General features: G+C 38.0%; 1 protein-coding gene across 1 annotated transcript; it reads right to left on the bottom strand.

Annotated features, from left to right (window-relative positions):
- Positions 1 to 1,882: 1,882 nt before the first annotated feature.
- Pabpc4l (poly(A) binding protein cytoplasmic 4 like) lies at positions 1,883 to 7,499 on the bottom strand. Its single transcript, XM_005337448.5, has one exon. The coding sequence runs from the start codon at positions 6,603 to 6,605 to the stop codon at positions 5,487 to 5,489; it is 1,119 nt and encodes a 372-aa protein (XP_005337505.1). The 5' UTR covers positions 6,606 to 7,499; the 3' UTR covers positions 1,883 to 5,486.
- Between the last annotated feature and the right edge of the window lie 11,845 nt (positions 7,500 to 19,344).

The raw sequence follows: 19,344 nt of genomic DNA, 5'->3' as shown, positions 1-19,344 counted from the left end.
GAGGATTTGAAACTCTTCCTTGGTTCCTTTAGTAAGTGTTATCCATGCAAAATGAATCAAAAGAGAGCACAGAATTTTTTCTGCATAAAAATAGCATTTAAACTGGGACCTGAAGGATAAGCAAGGGTCAGATTAAAATTGGAGCATTCTAGGCACTGGGAATTGTTAAACAACTCACTTGCTGTCAACCTTAGTGATGTGAATGTGTGTATGGGTACTCTGCTTTAATTCATGCTTTTCATGGTACTTATACCTTATACTTCAGTTTTCCTTGGCAGGGTGGGGAGGACTCTCCATCACTCTCAGTCAAGGCTATTTTAGCTCAATATTGGAATGTGTCACTTAATCCCAGCCAGTCATCAATTTTAATTACCTTAGAGATAGTGACTGGTTAAGAAAAAAAAAACAAAGGTCACTCAAAGAGAAGTAATGAACATTTTCCCCAGAAATCTTGAGCAAAGTTGTTTCTTGCCCACCTATACCCAGAATATTTGGTTTCTAACAGGCAATAAATGTTCTGAGCTTTTTTTGTTTGTTTGTTTGTTTGTTTGTTTCACAAACTAGTTGAGAAATATTCTACCCCTGCAACCCACAGAATACCATCTGCTAAAAGGTTAAGAAAGTTGAGTACAGCAGGTATTTTCTTGACATTTTAAAGGAGCTGAGACAAGATCAGTTTATTCCTAGGAGGCTGACCAAGGGAAATAGTAGCATAACAGGAAAACAAAGCATTAAAAGACACTAGGACCAGACAATATAAGACTTCATAGGCCCTGAATAAAGATTGTTCACCTGATTTTCAGTGTGACAGGAAAGATGTCACCTTCTGCATGTTACTGAGCATGATGATGTGATGACAGGAAATCCTACAACCATCTTGAAACCTGGCTGCTGATGAAGCCTAGGTACAGAGGAGAAAGAGCCAGGAGCCACAGAAGAGATGCAGAAACTCCAATCAACAGGTCTGGAGATGACAGAACTCTTAGGTAAAATTTCCTTTACTAATTTGAGATCTGCTACTTGAAGCTAAAGGTATCCTGAGGGTATTTGATTTGTTTTATTTTTAAAAATAGAACCTTAAAAATTACTTCTCTCTCTCTTTTTACCCATTTTTAAAAATATGACACCATAAGGCACATTTTCAAATATAATAGAAATAAACAAATTCTAAATACTCAACATGTCAGGTGAATTTTACTTTAACAATTATTATGTTTTAGATATGGCTTAGTGTGTCCCAAAGGTTCATGTGTCAAAATTTATCTGCCATTTTGAGGTATTAAAAGCATGACAACTTAAGCAGAGTAATTAGATTAGATAAAGTCATCTGGGTGCAAATCCCATGATTGAATATTGGTGGCATTATAAGAAGAGAAACTAGAGTGGTCACACACATGTGCTTCTGATCTCTTGCCATGGGTTGCACTGTACCACCTTGGGACTCTGCCAAAAACAGGTTCATCCATACTGTGAACCAAAATAGACCATCTTTCTTTACAAGATTGTTGGTCCCATGTATTTCATTTTGGTACTGACAAAATAAACTAACAACTTATAAGTGTCTTTAAAATAGTCAATTATTCCTAATAAAAACTTGATTCAAACTAGTATTTTCTTATAAGTTAAAAAATAAATGCTAGTTTACATAGGTATTATTCTTTTAAACCACAAGAATATGAGGGTCTTCATTTAAAAAGTAGTTTTCAGTTTATTCTTAAGAGTAATAAATTTTTAGAAAAGTAGAAGTGTTAATGAAATCCATCAAAATCATTTTCAGACATTTCTTCATTTTTTAAATGTTAAATTTTATTGAATATTTTCTCCATGTGTATAAAAATATTAAAAACATTAAAATGTCGATATGATACCACTACAAAAACTGTATTCTTAACCAACAATTTTTACTTAGAAAGTAAAAAAAAAAATGAAAGGTTAAAAGGCACATATATAATGAGTCAGTTGTAACATGCAAACAGGCATCTACACAACAGAGTTGGCAATGTGTAGTAGGAGGCAAAACTGGACGCACTGGCTCAAGACATTGCTATGTAAGTTACCTTTACTGGAATCATTATCACAAATATGAAGGTTCTATTTATTCATCAAGGCACTTGGGAACAAAACATTTCATTTACTTTAAGAATGAACTTCTATTTTCAGCTAGGATGACTTGGACACACACATAAACAAAAACAGAATGAATAAAATTTAAATACATTAGTCAAGGAAATCCATAGGGTTATATATTTTGGTAAGGTGACAGTCATTTCTAATGGTGAAACCTAAAACTAAGACAACTCTACTAAGATGGTACTTTATGGTGCCATTAAGCTGTAGATACAATTTACCTAGACATCTGATAAATACTATCAATTCCTTGTGCGAAGAGTTAGAAGAATTCAGTTTCCTGGTATCTTGATCATCTGTGTACAAGCATCATCAAATGTCATTCAAATTTTGGAACATTTTATAGATTGGATTATCCAGAAAGGGATGTGAAGGCCTGACACACCCTCTGCACTTCCTGTTGCCTGGTACCTTTTCTTAGGAACTCTTCACTTCTGAGGTAAAAATGCTTTCAACACATCAGTGTGAGAGCCAGTGAATTAGTTTCACATAAGTTTAACATAAATTCTTAAATTAGATCAATATTTACTAAAATACATGCCATGAACTTAGAATAATCAGACACATCCAAAAAATTTGGTGTACTTTTTATACAAAATACTTTATAGACAAAAGAGTTTGTAGAAAGTATTGAGAATAGGAAAGTATGGTGAAAGTAATAAAAGACAATAGAGACAAACTGTATGTATGTGTATATATAATATATAATATATATATGGGTTTTATATATTTATATTTGTATATTTAAGATGTTCAAAATGTTTTGAAGCATGATGTCATAGACATCTAAAAATTGAAAATTTTGAGGTTAAAATTTAACTTTTGAACTATCAAAACTATAAACAAAGTGAGCATATTTGGACTGGATTTAAAATGAATTAAAATACAAAGAAATTTCACACATCCATGTAAATAAAAAACACCCCAATAAGAAAATAGTCTAAAATCATGAAATAGGTAATTAATCAATATGAAAATATAGTCAAACAAAGCAATATCGAAGTATTCTGTTTTACATATCATGTCGAATTGGCCACAAAATCCCTTGTTCCTTGGAGTACATGGAAATGGGCACCCCTCTAGTTTGATAAATTAATGTAAGTGGCACAATTTTTCTGGACAATATTTACAAAATCACTTTTAAGTTGCTTGCTCTTTTAATTCTTAATTCTAATCCTATTCATTTTCTTAAGAAAATATGTAGGTATATTTGCATAATAACTTTGCAAGTATGTTTATCCTAAAGTTGTTTATGATAAAGGAAAAGAGGAGAAAAGGAAAATATAACCTAGCACCATGTGTTTATCAACAAGAAATTAGTGGCATTATGAAATAATCATTGACCAAACATAAAAGTCATTACAATTATAGTCATTAAAATTATATTGAAATGGTTATTTGTGAACATGAAAGTTGACCATAGCATATTGTCAAATTTAAAAAGTAACTTAAAACAAAAATTTATATAATTCTACATTTCTCAAATTGTCTACGTATACACATATAGAAAAAAGTGTGGAGAATATGCACCAAATTTTAATATATCTGATCTGTTATCATAATACTTTACATATTACTCTTCATTTCTTCATTGTCCATGATTTTTTTCATTGACTTAGATTTTTTAATTTAGAAAATGTGCAATGAATATATTTATATATGTGCATATATAGTATATTTCTCATTCATTCATAGTCAAAATATTGCCAAAGAAAACTATTTTAATATTACTTCTGTACTAGTAAAATATGAAACAAAATATTTGAATATAAGGTTAAAGGATATAAAGCCAAAAAATGAAAACAACAATAACAAAAAAATCATTTTCTAGATATCTTTGGTATGAGCAAATCAGAATTTTTGTTTTGTTTTGTTTTTGATACTGGGGATTGAACTCAGGGACATTTGACCACTGAGCCACATCACCAACCCTCTTTTGTATTTTATTTAGAGACAGAGTCTCACTGAGTTGCTTAGCACCTTGCTTTTGCTCAAACTGGCTTTGAACTTGCAATCCTCCTGCCTCAGCCTCCAGCAGCTGAGATTACAGCCCTGTACAACATAAGAATTTTTAAAGAAATTATTTAAATGTAAATAAATAACTCGCTGCTTTTTCCAAATGAATTTGAAGCAGCACATAATAAAAAGCCAATTACTAAATGCCTTTTTAAAAAGTGTAAAAAGGAGCTGAGTAATTTGATTGAAAGAAAGGAAAGAAAATATTTGGGAATGAGACTAATATAAAACTTATTCTAGAAAACAGTCCAAGCAATATAACTTCAATTAGTGAATTTCTGATCAATCAAGGCTGGGAGTGAATATTAATGAGCAACATAGCTCTCACAGTCTAATAAAAGGAGGTGTACATTTATAAAAATAAAGGAACTTAACTGTTTGGAACCCTGAGAGAGCATCAGTAACATGGATCACTCTAAAACAGAGATTTAAACATAGATTTTAAACATATTTTCTATGTTCTATACATATGCATTTCATACTATTGGTATGTGACAAAAACTTATGGTATAACATTGAGCTGCACAGGCCTAAAATGATTTAAGACCAGCCCATCTTTGGGTCACCTGAACTGATACAGAACTATAATTTAAGGAATGTATAAAGTTTTACTATGCAAGCAACAATTTAGAAAACTAGAAAGGACTGGATTATAATAAACCAATAGAAAAAGTGAAAAAAAATAGCTTAAAAAACCAGTTTGTAGCCAACTTTAAAAACCTGCATAATTTTAAACCATTACAAAAACAACCATGTCCCTATACAAATTTAAAAGAAATTCAGCTACTCCCTGATACTTAAAACATTAACTCAAAATGAAATCAGACACTTAACTGAATGGGGACTACTAATGTTTAAACTTTTGATTTCTCAAAAACAATTTTGTTAAAAAAAAATTACAAAATTTATTGGTAAAAAATAAATTACTCTGTATTCCTTACTTTGAACCTATTTTCACAGAAGAAATTAAAGCTAATCATATCATTCAAGTAAGAAAGAAAATATGCAATAGACTCACAATTACTTCAGCTGGTTCAAAATAGCATTAAGATATATCTAACCACATTTATTGCTCTGACTGCTACATCAAAATTTTTTTTAAAAAAAATCTGCAATTTTAAAATGAAAAGCTGTGCCTCTGTAAAACGAACCAAGTTTCGTTTTGTTTCTTTACAAAAGTTTTTTTAAAAATTTGTTTTTGTGTTAAAAAAAAGATCTAAATTTTTATCATAGAATTTACTAATAACTTAAGCAGCCATCAGTGGGCTGTAAAGTTCACTGAAGGCAATTGAGGCAGAGATGGCTCTGGTTCCGCCACCTGCTATAAATGCTGGCGGGCGAGGTCAGTTATGCTTCTGGGCCAGGGCAATGTTCAGGGCTTTGGAGCCCAAGATGCGGCCATTCATCTCAGCCATGGCTGCGAGGGCCTCCTCGGAGGAGGAGAAGCAGATGAGGCCGAACCCCTTGCTCTGCCCTTCCTCCTGCATTACCTTCACTCTGTTAATGGATCCAAAAGAAGAAAACTCCTTCCGTAGCTTCTCATCATCGATGGAATCGTCCAGATTCTTAATGTACAGTTTTACCCCCTGGCGTCCACGGATTCTTTCCTTTTTCTTCTGCTCAAACATTTCCTTTAGCTCAGCCTGCCTCTCTCCTTTCTTTTGTGCCCTGCCCACAAAAACCGGCTGCCCGTTTATGTCCTTTCCGTTCATTTCTTCAACTGCCTTTTGGGCAGCCTGGTGGCTCTCGAAGCTCACGAAGCCGAAGCCTTTGGATTTCCCGCTGGCGTCTCTCATCACCTTCACACTCAGGGGGTGGCCATACTTGCTGAAAACCTCCTTCAGTCTCTCATCATCCATGTCATCCCCAAAGTTTTTGATGTAAACGTTGGTGAATTCGCTGGAGGCTTTGCTTCTGAGCTCGGCCTCGCGCTCCTTGCGGTTTTTGAATCTGCCCACAAACACCCTGCAGTCTTTGAGCAGCTTCCCGTTCATCTCCTCGATGGCCTTCTCGGCCGCGCTCTGGTTCTGAAAGTGCACGAAGCCGTAACCCTTGGAGCCTTGGTCATCACTCATCACCTTGGAGGAAAGGATCTTTCCAAAAGCTGAAAAATGTTCGTGCAGCGTCTTGTTATCTATGGATTTGTCCAGGTTTTTGATGAACACATTCCCAACTCCAGATTTCCTTAGGTGGGCATCCCTTTGAGACCACATGAGACGGATGGATTTGCCTTTTATCGTGTCAAAGTTCATGGTGTCTAGAGCCTTCTGGGCATCGGCCAACTGCAGGAAGTTCACGTAAGCATAGCCCAGAGAGAGGCGGGTGACCGCGTCCCTGCAGATGCGGATGGACAGCACAGGGCCCACCGCACTGAACTTCCTGAACAATAGGTCCTCGGTGACATCTACGTGCAGGTCACCCACGTACAAGGAGGCCATGCGGTACTTGGCTTCTACATCCATCTCTGCACCACTACAAGCCTGTTCCCAGGAGTTCTCGGGGCAATTCCTGCAGGATCTGGGCCAGGCCACAGATGGGGCAGGCTAAATCTTGGTGACCTCAGGACAGCCGCTTCCTGGCCAATCAATGGGGTTCAGATACAGCACCCCAAGCGCAGGCAACAGCCACATCAGAAAGGTCCACTGCAACCCAACCCCCTTTCTCAGGACTTGGCAATAGGACACTGAGCTCTCCAAGAAAGGATATCAGGACAAGACTTCCCTTTCCCACCAATTTGCGAGAAACCTTGCAGAGCAGGGCTGGCCCTCCATCTGAGCGATCTCCTCAGGAGCCCCGGGTCGCCGGTTTCTGGATAAAAATAGGCCTCACTCGACCAGTTTAGAGTTACAGCTGCGCGGGGAGGGACTCAGCAAGTTGTGACCCAGGCAGAGCCGTGCAGGGCGGCCTGGTCGCCGAGGGGAGTCCCCAGCCTGTCCGGACCCGGTTCCGCCGCGCCGTCCCGGCCGACGCGGCTGCGGGCTCCTGAGCCCAGCGCCTTCGGAGCCCAGCGCGCGGCGGCGGGGCGCGGGGACCGGAGCGGGCGCAGGGACCCGGACGATCAGGCCGCGCTCACCCGCAGCTCCGGCCGCGGCGGGAAACCCGGAACTCGCGCGCCCAACTTCCCGGCGCTCGCTGCCAAGTGGGATGTTTCTCCATATTTCCTGAGAACGTTTTTCCTCCCCCGCCCCTTGACCCGCTTCCCACCGCGCTCGGGTGGCGGGGCCGGGAAGCAGGGGGCGGTGACCTGGGTGGAGGAGGGCGGCCCCGGGGAGTGGCCCAGCCAGCCCACCCGCCCGCGGGCTGCCGGGCGGCCACCTGCTCGCCTGCTGCCCAGCGACGGCTGCCGACCACTCCGGGGCCAGTCCCCACCTCCGCGCCCGCCCCGCCGAGCGCCGGGGGTCCTGTCGCTGCAGCCTCCACGGCCGCCCGGGTCCCCGGACGAGAGCCCGACGCGCGGCCTGTGCGAAGTGGGCTCCGCGAAATGCGCTCCACGAAACCGGTTAAGCGCTTTCCCGGGATAGAAGTTTTCCTGAACACTTCGGAAAAGTTTGCTTTTCTCCTTTAGAAACCTTTAAGCTGCCTTGCGCTTGCCCATAGTTACAAGGTACGGTACGTCCCAGCACCCCGGAGCCAGGCCCACGGTGTTCTCGGGGATTTTCAGAAATGAGATGCACGATGGTTATTGAAGAAATCAACTCCGTGAAACAAGAGGTGCTTAACCTGAGGCTGCTTTTGACAGTGCGAGATGCAGAGAGAGCAGCACTTCTCAGGGGGTGCTGTATGTACATACTCAGTTAATTAATGGATTCTGAGATGTCTGACACAATACCAGGCCTGAAGTAGATTTCACTCACATTAGTCTCTCGTTCTTTTACCATTAAACAAAACGATTTAATGTCGTTGGTGTAAAACATTAAAATTGTAATCATAGTATATCATAGAAAGTCAGTTATCTGCACATCTGAACAGATGAATCTACTTGTGTAAGGAAAATTCAGTACTTTGCACACTTTCATGGATATACTTTGGGATCTTGTTTAAAAGCAGATTCTAACTCAGTAAGGTAGGATAGACCCAAGACTGTACATTTCTGACAAGCTTGTGAGTGATTCAGAATCTCCTGGACTCTGATTTATGCTCTGAATATCAGTAATTTGATGAGCCCTGATTTAGTGGGAGAAAAAAATACATATTTCTCTCTTAGAGAGTAATGATATTTCAGCAAAAATCATTATTAATACACGTAAAAGCAACATGATTTCCACTCTAGAACTGTGTTATTCAGCTTTTCCTTGCTGCGATCAAAATACTCAACAAGACCAGCTTAGAGGAGAAAAAGTTTCTTGGCTCACAGTTTCAGAGGTATATTCCATGGTAGATCAAGTCAGAAGCTCTGGGCCCAACAAGAGTCAGAATATCATGGGGGAAAAGTGTGTCAGGGGAGGGCTATGCGTTTAATGGCATCCAGGAAGCAGAGTACCCAGCCCCCAACAAAAGGAGTAGTTTCAGGGAGGGCGTGTCTTCGGTGACCCACCTCCACCAATCATGTCCCACAGGCCTAGAGTTACCACCCTGTCAGTCCATTCAAACTAGGATAAACTGTTTAGGTTACAGTTCTCAAAATCCAATTATTTCACCTCCAGACATGTCTGCAGTAAGACTAGGGCTTATGTGGCACACTTCATATCCAAACTATGATGATAATCTAAATTTCTGTTAGCCTATCTAAAATTTCATATGTAGGGGACCATAATATGCTACCCTAAACTATGAAGTTTGTTGAGGCGAATACAATTAAGAACCAGATGCAGGGACTCTCTGACTTCTCTCAATTTGCCTAAAAGGAAGGCATAAATTCACAAACACAAAAATATCCTGATCTCCTCTCTACTGGGGAGAACAAGTGATTGACCACTAAAGAACGCTGGAATCTTATGAGACTGGAGATAGTACCAGATGAAACTACATTAGGAAACTTTACTAACTGGTCTTTGCCTGCCAGTTATTTGCCTTCCCTTTACTTGTCTCCCTAAGAGACTCAAAATCTTTTTGTTTTGTCTTGGTACTTTTCGAATAACTTTTTATTCTTTGTTGAAGATGATGTATGAGTTGGAATTTAAAGATACTTCTCTGAGATCTATTTTCTGGTATCTCCCAAGGATATATGAAGTATACATGTTAATAAACTCCTACCCATATATTTTTGTTTTTCTTTAGTCAACCTGTCTTTTGTTACAAGAATTTGTTCCAACCAATGACCTATGGGTTGAAATCAAATATATGTATTATTCTTCCACTATAAGCAATGGATCTATGATTACTCCCAGACAAGTCTCGATTGATGGTTTTTATTTGTGAAACTTTTTGTATGTGAGTTATTCCTATAGGATCTGTTTTAGTCAGCTATTTCACTACTGTGACTAGAGGATCTGACCAGAACAATTTCAGGGAAGAGAAGTTCAGTTGAGGCTCACTGTTTCAGAGGACTTAGTCTATAGAAGTCCAGCTCCAATCCTCGGAGTTGGAGGTGAGGCAGGACATCATGGTGGAAGAGTGTGGCAGAGGGAACCAGCTCACATGGTGAACAGGAAGCAGAGATAGGCTTCACTTGCCAAATAAAAGTATATACCCAAAGCCTTGCCCTAATCCACACCTCCTCTAGCCACACCATACCACTTCAGTTCCCACTCTGTTACCCTCCCTTCATTGGATTTCTGTTTTCTAGATAGTTGAAGCTCAGCAGCTTTATTCCACCAAACCTTTCTGCCATGATGCTCCACCTCATCCCAAACAGAGCTATGTAACAGCTGACCATGGACTGAAACTGTGAGTCACAGTACATTTTTCCTCCTCTAAGATGTTTTTGTCAGGTATTTTGATCACAGCCACCAAAAGCTGATAAATCCATCACATATACATGATACCAAAATATTCATGTAATTTGTGAGTTTTTCATCTTAGCATAATTTTTCACACATCATTTTAGGGAAAGTGAGGAAGAGTGTTCAAATTCTCATTTTGGTCCTATGGTCCTATTTCTAATAAGTTTATACAACTGATGCTAACCCTATTTTAGTAAATGGCCAACAATTTTGGCCCTGCTTATTCATTTTCCTCTTTGTACTAATTTAATTTTTATAGTTTAAAAAGCATCATTTTTAGGCACCTATGGTTTCTTCCCTTTAGTTCTCCACAGCTCATCTATTTTCAGTTGTGTTCACTCAGTAATTTCTTATTTGGGGATGTCTTGTGCATCTTCCCCTTTGCTGTTGCCTTGGCTTATGTTCCTTGCATATGATTGCACAAGCCTCAACTATTCCTACTCGCTTGTCAGTCTGTCTCTACGTCAGCCTGTCTTGCATTTTGCTGCCAGAATAATTTCACTAGCATCTTCTTCATAAAACTTTAGTAAAAGTTAACAAATGACTTTCAAGACTTTGCAAAATCAGTCCTTTTCTGACTACATATATCTTCTGTCAAGTTGATCCTGCATCTATTTCATATGTAAATGCAGTTAATTCTTTTAAAATATTCCTTTTCTTAGTGATTATCCAAATTCTACCACCACTGAGTCCTGTTTAATATATTTTCTCCTATTAATCCACCTGACACTGATTATTTTTCCTTTTCTAAAGCAATTTATTTATTGTGTGAATCATATTATGAAACTCATTTTGGTATGAGTTAATCAGATTTGATGCACATTGACTTAAAATTTATGATGTTAGTTGTATTATGCTTGTCTTAGCCAGTTGTTATAGCTATTTATATGTGTCTTTTTTATTTTCTAAATGTTCTGAAAACATTTCCCTTAAAATCCAGTGTTTTGTCTCATTTAAAAAAATGTAATTTTACCAAATCTTGTGTCATTTAACTAAGTTGACTTTCAAAGTACAAGTTTGTTTCTTGTTTGGCTCTCAAAATTAAGTGGGAATAAGATTTATGATTTGCTTAGGTGGCAGAAAAATTGTCAGTGTCTCTCTTTAATGATATTGATGGCAATAGAAGCTATTGCTTACCATTGTAGCTATTTACGGATAAATTAATAAATAACTAGCTGGGGTATGGAAATGCCTTGTAAAATAAAAATTTGTTGTATTAATTCTATTGAAGGAATTCCCAAAGTCCACTTGCATAAATCTTAACTCTGATGAAATGAACTGTTATTGAATCGTTTTTATTATTCTTCAAAATGGTCACAATTATTTAATAGAAAATAACCCAATGAATGAAACGTGCTTTTGTTATATTATAAAACATCTATGTTCAATATTTGCTGCAAAGTATAATAGTGTATCCTTCAGATTATTAGTTTCAATTTTATTTGACAACAGTTAAAGTTTCTTTCCAGTTGCAATGTTTTCTGACTTTTTAACCCAACTAGTGTTAACTTTTTCAGAAGAGTATGCTGAGATTTATGTTTCAGAATTGTATTCTCTTCATGGAGCACATTGAAATTTCTCTGTAAGAAATGCTTGATTACTAGTGAATCTTGAGAAGAGACTCAACTCAATTAAAAAAAAAAAAATACCGGTTAGAATGTTAGGCAGTACAGTCGTAAAACTAAAATAAAACACAGTATCTTTCCCCAAAAGTCTCATGGACCATTACTGGAAAAAAATAAATTTTTTAAAATATAAAATTTTAAAAAATATAATATCAATATATCAGATAGAAATTTAGCATGAAAGAGATAAAGTTTTAAAACATTTTTGGAAAGAAAATGGTACTAAAGAAATTTAGAGACAAGCAAGTGTTGGCATCATGTGATATTCAACATTGTTGGAATAGAAAGTATAAATAAGGCAGAATTTTCTTCATATTTCACAAATGTAATTGTAATGTGAAGTTAATATAAAAGGCAACTGCTGGAAACATGGAATCTTAAAAAAAAAAAAAGTACAAATTATATGGGGATCCCAAATTGCAGTTTTGTCCAATGAGCTCTCTGTAGAAGTGAAAGCCTTTCTGCTACAGCAAAAACTGTTTGTTACTTATAGCTAAGCATGAACCATTTCATGTATGAAAAGGATTTTCAAACAAAATATCTCCTATTTTAATTAGACCAAAGTAGATTCTGAAGTCTATGGAATCAGATGTAGTCAACTACTGATGAAACTAGTTCAAGGATGGAGAACATGGTGTTCACTAAGTCACACACAATTGGTGATGGAAAGTGCTCATTTAATGTTCTTCAGATCACTATGCTCAGATGGGTGATCAGAAACCATACGCTTCATCAGTTTGTCCTCTCTACTTTATTTACCTCCTGTCCACCTGTTCCACACCCTGACTTACCCCTTGGTGTTAACACTGTTTTGCCAAAGCCAGAGAAACTCTTCACTCAAGTCTTCAGAGTTGTTTCTGTAAACAGCTGGACTTCTCTGTCTCCAATGCTGAACAACTCTCAAGACATACATCCATTTTATTAGAATGTCCCAAAGCATCAACCTCATTATGAAAGTTCAGGTAGAACAAAGGAGGATGAAAAGATTGGAGAACTCCCTGCCTGTTCAGTTTTTTTTTTTTTTTTTTTTTAATTAATGGAATGCTGTGCTTGACAATTTAGCCTATTTGTCTACACTAAGCCAAAAGAAGTAGTCATGGAAATTCCTATCTAGAAAGCAGTGTCCTAGCTTCCACAGGATGAATCTCAAAGGCCTGTAGATTAAGATCTGTGAGAGTCAGTCCAGGAAAGACAGTGGCATCAGGGATGCTGGTATAACAAACCATGACAGGTTGGCAGAGCTAGTGGAAACTGATCTCTTGGGTATCATGGATTTCTTCTTCTCACTTTCCTCCACCTTTCATGCATTGCTCCCAAGAGGAGCCTTACTCAATCATTTGAATAGGCTGTTACCAGTTTAGAGTAGGTAATCACCTTCTCCATGCACTGCCCCAGGACCATTTCTGTAATGCGTAAAAAGGTTTTATGATGCTTCAACTTTTCAGACTTTCTGAATGCAACTACACAAGACCAAACAGACAAAAAGTTCTGTCAGATATGAAGCTCTTTTCCTGAAGTTTAATAATGCCTGCTTTCAAAGCAAAATCCTTTCTTCCAGTGGCAACTCTGAGATCTTTTGATGCTAGCTGTTATGCTAAGCTGCCAGAATCACTAGACAACTGGGGATGGGGGGATAAGACTTGTCCTTACCATTAGCTTCTTCCTATTTATATCCTCTCTACCATTACTATGCATATAAATATGGACACATTTGCTATTTTTCATTATCCATCACTCCCTGCCACCACACACACAGGTACCACTGACATTATCTCTAAATGTAAGTTCCATCAAGGAAAGAATTTTTTCTGACTTAATTACCAGTTTATTTTCAGCATTATAGTACAACAGGTCCTTAAAGTTGATGCTTTGGGAGTTGGCAGGTAATTCTTCACACATCTTTCACGTTTCTTTGCATCTTGGAAATGAAGGCATGGAGTGCTTCTTGTGGAGTGTGGTTTAAAAGATGTTTGTACAGCATATAGCTTTGGAAGATAGAGTAGGTTTTTTTTTTTTCCTGAAGCAAAGGGCAAAGTTGTTTATAGGCTTGCAAGTTAGAGATATTGTTCTCTCTTTGTACCAATGAGCAGGCACATCTTCTGCCTATCCCAAAAGAACAAGCTTTCTAAGCTCTGGGTTATTCTACTATTAGGCAACCCACTATGGACAGGTGTCTCCTGAACTAGTGCACCCCACTCTTGGGGTACTGTCAAAAGAAAATTCTAGTATACTGGGGATTGCTATTACTTAAGAAATTTCTCGTCTCTGACCTAAAAACACTGTTTTTTATACCAGCATTTACAAAACTATGGCAAATAATTTCTTAGTTGATAAGTAGGGCAAAATCTTAGACCCTTCAGAGTTCTTGATATTAATAATGAGGATAGGATGATGACAAAGACATTGTTTTTTAGAAGAGAAAGATAAAGGGCCTTATGCAGAGATTTATGGGATTTGAGGAAAATTTATGGGATTTGGCAGCAAAAACATTGCCCAGCTAGTATCATTGATTGTGCATAAAATAAATCTTCCCAGTTCCCAACAGGAAGTCAGATCCTAGAAACCCATTCAAATGTGTTGAGATATTTCCAGGAATGGAGCAAGTTAAATTCCCAAGGCTTTGTTGGATACTAATTGCTGAAGACACAATTTGGCCTGGTCCCCTGGTAGAAGAAAGTGTCAAAATTCTGATTGGCACAGTTCACAGGATTGGCCTGATGGGCCCATTCAATGTACTGGTTTTGTTGATTTTAAAACTTAATTGACAACTCATTTCAAAACTAAATATATATTAGAATTTCAGTGGTCGATGCTCAGACATTCTTACAAATGGGCCGATTAAAGACAACCTTTGGCACAGTGGCCTTTCATAATAAATCTTTGCTCTTTACAGAAATGTCTAAGTGCATCATCTAGAGGCTTGTGTTTCAGACAGCAATCCAGCTGCTGATTGAACCTGCACCACTCAGGTTACTTCTGGTGCTGATGGGCTGTCAGTGCATCTTACATTTCGTGACTGTTTATGTAGCAAAGAATGCCACAAAGCATGGAGTCTTGCTTATTCCTAGCAATCTCCACTGGGTGATATCTCCTGGGGCTCTGAGTACTGCCCCATATCCACTGACTGGCATTCAGCTCACAGTGTTTCTTGCTGTTCGAGTTCAGCCAACCCACTGTAACTTCATTGTGGTCAACATTGGAGCTAAACTGCTACCATCTTTGGCTTTTGGAATCAGCAATATTTGTATTTGACCAAGGAATATTTTATCCCAAAACCTATTTGGCCATGGTCTGATAAACAAGTAATTTAGTGGACGTTCCATACTCCATGTTATTCACTGACATCTGGTAGCATGGAGGGTTGGAGTCTCCTGCCCCAAATTAAATACAAACAACTTCTGACTCTACTTTCCTTGACTTCTCCTGGTCTACATTTTTAGTAGGTGAGTTTAGTCACTGAATGTAGCTGTTCCCAGCCAGTGATCATTTCACTTGGCTACTTCCTGGGTAATATTCAGGACAAAAAGAGCAGATTATATAGACATATAATAAATAGTCGGCATTCTACTCTGTTCATTCCTGAGCCACATGCCTTTTGTTTGCCCTAATAGTATCACTATGCCAAACCAGCTGGTCTGCTCTCCAAGAGTCTGCCTGGCCAAATGGTGCCTTGTGGGTTCAAACTAGATTCTGATTCAGCCAGCTGGATACTCTTATTGGATTAGCATATTTATATGTCATAATTATAAAGACTATTTGTTCAATACACTACACACCACATCCCTTGATTGTGTTCTATGCAGCTAAAAATAGGAGACATATGGATATGATAAGTTTCATAAAATATCCTTGTGGCCTATGACCCCTTATGGACAAAGGTCTGGGTGCAAGTATGGATGATTGGGAAAACTGTGGAGTTATAGCTTATGAAGTGGGACATAACAATTCTTTTGCACACAAGAGCACTGTCGTAAGTATCCAGGGACTATCTTAGACTTCAAGAGGTATGGTGAAGAGGGGAAGGTTAATGATCTTTGTCTCTTAGAACCATCCCAGAAAATTGCTCATGAAGAAAAAACACAATGTGTGCCTCTCCCAAACTGTGGAAAGCACTTTAAATTTAAGTGACTGCTGAGTCTTCCTTTCTCTACCACATGGAAATCTGACTCATGATTTGAATGCTATTCCCCTAAACCTTGCTGTGAAGTCTATTGAAAACAGCAGGGGGTGGCCTCAGCTCCTGCACTTCCCCTGCAAATCTGCCCTCAGTGCCTCACATGTTTTCCCCACCTCCTTTTCCATTGTTATTATTCAGTTATTCCATGGAGTAGATGAATAGGATCCAGGTGTTGGCACAACAAAAAGAGAGTGGGTTGGACTGACTGCTGTCAGGCACTCACATTCTATTTGAACTTGACTGTGAATGCTGAGACATCCCAGTTATTGGGATGACAACTGGAAGTCACCATCAGCCTGTACCCCTAAGATGGTAGGTCCCATGTGGAGTATTGTACCCCACAAGGTTAATCGAATGTGGATTTTTATCTGGATCTGCTTAGAAGCCACACATTGGCTTGCCTCTGTGCTGTAAATATAGTGGCTTGAACCTTAGAAATGACCATAAGAGATCTTCAAGTGTTTAAGGGCATGATGCTAGTTTATCATGTAGGTCTCAGATGACTGTGGAGAGTTTTGTAAAATAAAGCAACCCTTGGGTGATCTTTCCAGATTCATTATTTAGATGTAACCTCTATACAATTATCTCCATAATGGGAGCCATCTAATTAGAAACCGTGATAAGAGATTCGATCCTGGCTTTCTTGTGAATGGCCCTGAAAGGCATTCATACCTCACCTCACCATCCAAGTTGGTTATGAACGATAGAATTATCCCAGACATTGTCCTTGAAGCTCAAAGCAGTTTTATGCTATCAAAAATATATCTTACTGAAGCTCCATTAATGGCTGACTTCAGGTGGTGGTAAGGTAGACACAGAAAAATAAGAAGAAAGTTATTCTCCATCTCAGGTAGAGCCTGGTAGTTTATAGGAGTTGCTCAATCCCAGGCCTAGCCCCCTCATGCACATGGCTGAGGTCAACACTACAAACATGCCATATTCTGTTGCTTAGAGTCTTGTTGATAGTAGCCTTGCTATCAACAATAGATACAGAATAAATTGAGCAGACTAACTCCTCCCAACAGTGTGTACTGATGGGAAAATTTTCCAAAAGAAAAGGTGGTATAGAAATAAGAGGAGAATTCTCCATCAGCCAGTTTATTTCTGTGTGATTTGCAAGCAGGGTCTGACTGTTATATTTCCAGACTATCTTTTCTGAGATGTTTATATGGCAAAAAGCCTCAGAAGATAAGTGTATCCATCCACAACAAAAAAGGAGAATGTATTCTCAGTGTCTTATATAAAAGACCTCCATTCCCTAATCTCAGAATCCCCTCATTTAATGTAAATTACTAAACAAATAGGTATCAAATGACAGAGTCATCACATAGTCCTTGGGGATCAGGGCTCAGGCAATTGCCAAGAAATGGTTATAGACTGACTACAACTATTCTTGTGAGTAACAATATTTTTTTCTCTGACTCATCAGTCTCATGTCTTCTATCATACATGAAACTATCATGCTGACTGGGTAGATCGGAAGTAGAGGAAAATATCCAAGTCTTCCTAGTTTTGGCATTGAATAAATGAATTAATTATGGACAATCTTTGTCATGTACGGAACAAGGATTCTTATGGTTTTGGAAGATCACACTTACCCTGCAGGCATTTTTCTTTCTTTTTGTCCCTTACTGGTAGCGTTCCACATTTCTTACCTGTGCTCAGCACCACTCCTGCATCCCCAGTTAGTGAAGTGTTAATGGATGTAAGGTTGTATCAGTAAGACTGGAAGCTACCTGATGTACTGACTTTAGTCACTTTTTCTTTAAAAATCCATTAAGCTCCTATGTTTCAATTCTGTGAACACTTCAACAAAATTGACAGAGGTGCACCAATATAGGCTGAACGTTATAATTGAGAGTTTACATATTTATTCATATGTTTATGTACATATATTTGTTTTTCAAATATTTTCCTACTAATTTTCACAAAATCATAGCACTCCAAAAACAGTATTTATTTCAAAATGGTCATAGTGACATTTGTTACTCAAATATCTTAAGATACCTTGTATTAAGATAGTTGGGAATTAAAATAATTTATGTGTGTGTGTGTGTATATATATATATGCTTATAGGAAATCCATATTTTATATATATAAAATACACATATTTCATATATATATATATATATATCTATATATATATATATACACACACACACATATGTATATAAAATACACACACACACATAGACACCCATAACCAGGTACCTGGTTAGTTTCTGATTTCAATTCAGAATGTATATTTTTAATACTCTTTGCTCCTATTGTCCTAAGTAAAATTTTCTTTCAGCCTCACAGCATAATTGAAAACAACTTCTGTTTAGAATACATTTTGGCATTTTGTACTCTATCAAAACTTTTCTTTAGAGCAGTCAGATATGATGCTTATTCTGTCTACAACCACCTCAGAGGAAGTCTTTAAAGAGTCTATAATCTTCTTGTTTTTCAGTCTCTGCAATACTTCATTTTAGTCTTTGAAGCCAAGCCATGTACACCCTATAAAAATAATCATGACTTTTAAAACCCAATGATATAGAGGATAGTCTGGACTGCTTGTCCTATTTCTTTTCTAACACTGATAATCCAGGGCTCCTTGGTGGGCAGGTTACAATCCAGGCTTGACTGGGGTTCTGCCTTAGCTCTACTGAAGCCTGTGTGTCCCTTTTTTCTTTTTCAAGAATGAGACATTGACATCTCTTTAATATCTATAGTCACAGCATCCTTCACCATGGCCTCCTTAAAATCTTATGTCGAAAGGTATAGACTTGGATGGATTTCTAGTTAGAAAAAAATCCCTTTTTGAAACATAGCCTCTGACTTAGGAACTATTCTAGAGCTTAGATACCCGTTTTCAGCTTTATCCCTCCCAAAGAATCAGTCATTTCCACATCTCAGGCTGAACTATGCCATGCACCATTCTGTTAGGAGTTGCTGACAATTGTAAATTGATTCAAGGTAATCCGTTGCTGCACTAGAATTTAACAATCCCTAGAGAGAGAGACCTTATAAATGCAAGCCTGCCTTTATGTCCTACAAAGTCTCCAACTTTATGCAAATTCAGTGCATTAGTGCTGTCAGTCAACTATGATCACCTCTCAGGACACAAGGAGTCAGCTTGAAATGGAAAGCCTGAAATTCTTTCTCAGTGATTTATCTTTTCTATTCTACATGCATTTCTCTCACTTCCCCAACTTCTTTGGTTTATCTTAAAACATTTCTTGTGAAAAAGAGCAGCAAAATTTGTTGAACATGGATCCTGATATTCCTCCAAGAGGGGCACATATGAAACAGGATACATTGTATTCCTGGTGATGTAGGTTGATTGCTTCTTCATGCCATATTATTTTTTAGAAGAGGTTATCATAATGAATGTTATTTTGGAATAGTATTCATTTTTAATGACCCTACCATACCCATAGTGGGGCAAAGACCACAGAAAGAGAAGCTGGGTCAGCCACAGCATCATTTTCATTATTATTGACAGGAGCCTATATTAAGATAGTTGGGAATTAA

Source organism: Ictidomys tridecemlineatus, chromosome 9 (genome assembly GCF_052094955.1).
Source record: "Ictidomys tridecemlineatus isolate mIctTri1 chromosome 9, mIctTri1.hap1, whole genome shotgun sequence".
Lineage (NCBI taxonomy): Eukaryota > Metazoa > Chordata > Mammalia > Rodentia > Sciuridae > Ictidomys > Ictidomys tridecemlineatus.
The sequence above is the reverse complement of the archived record's forward strand: the minus strand, read 5'-3'. Positions and strand labels throughout refer to the sequence as shown.

Coding starts and splice junctions, on each gene's coding strand:
- Pabpc4l (XM_005337448.5), bottom strand. CDS start 6,605: ATGGATGTAGAAGCCAAGTACCGCATGGCCTCCTTGTACGTGGGTGAC.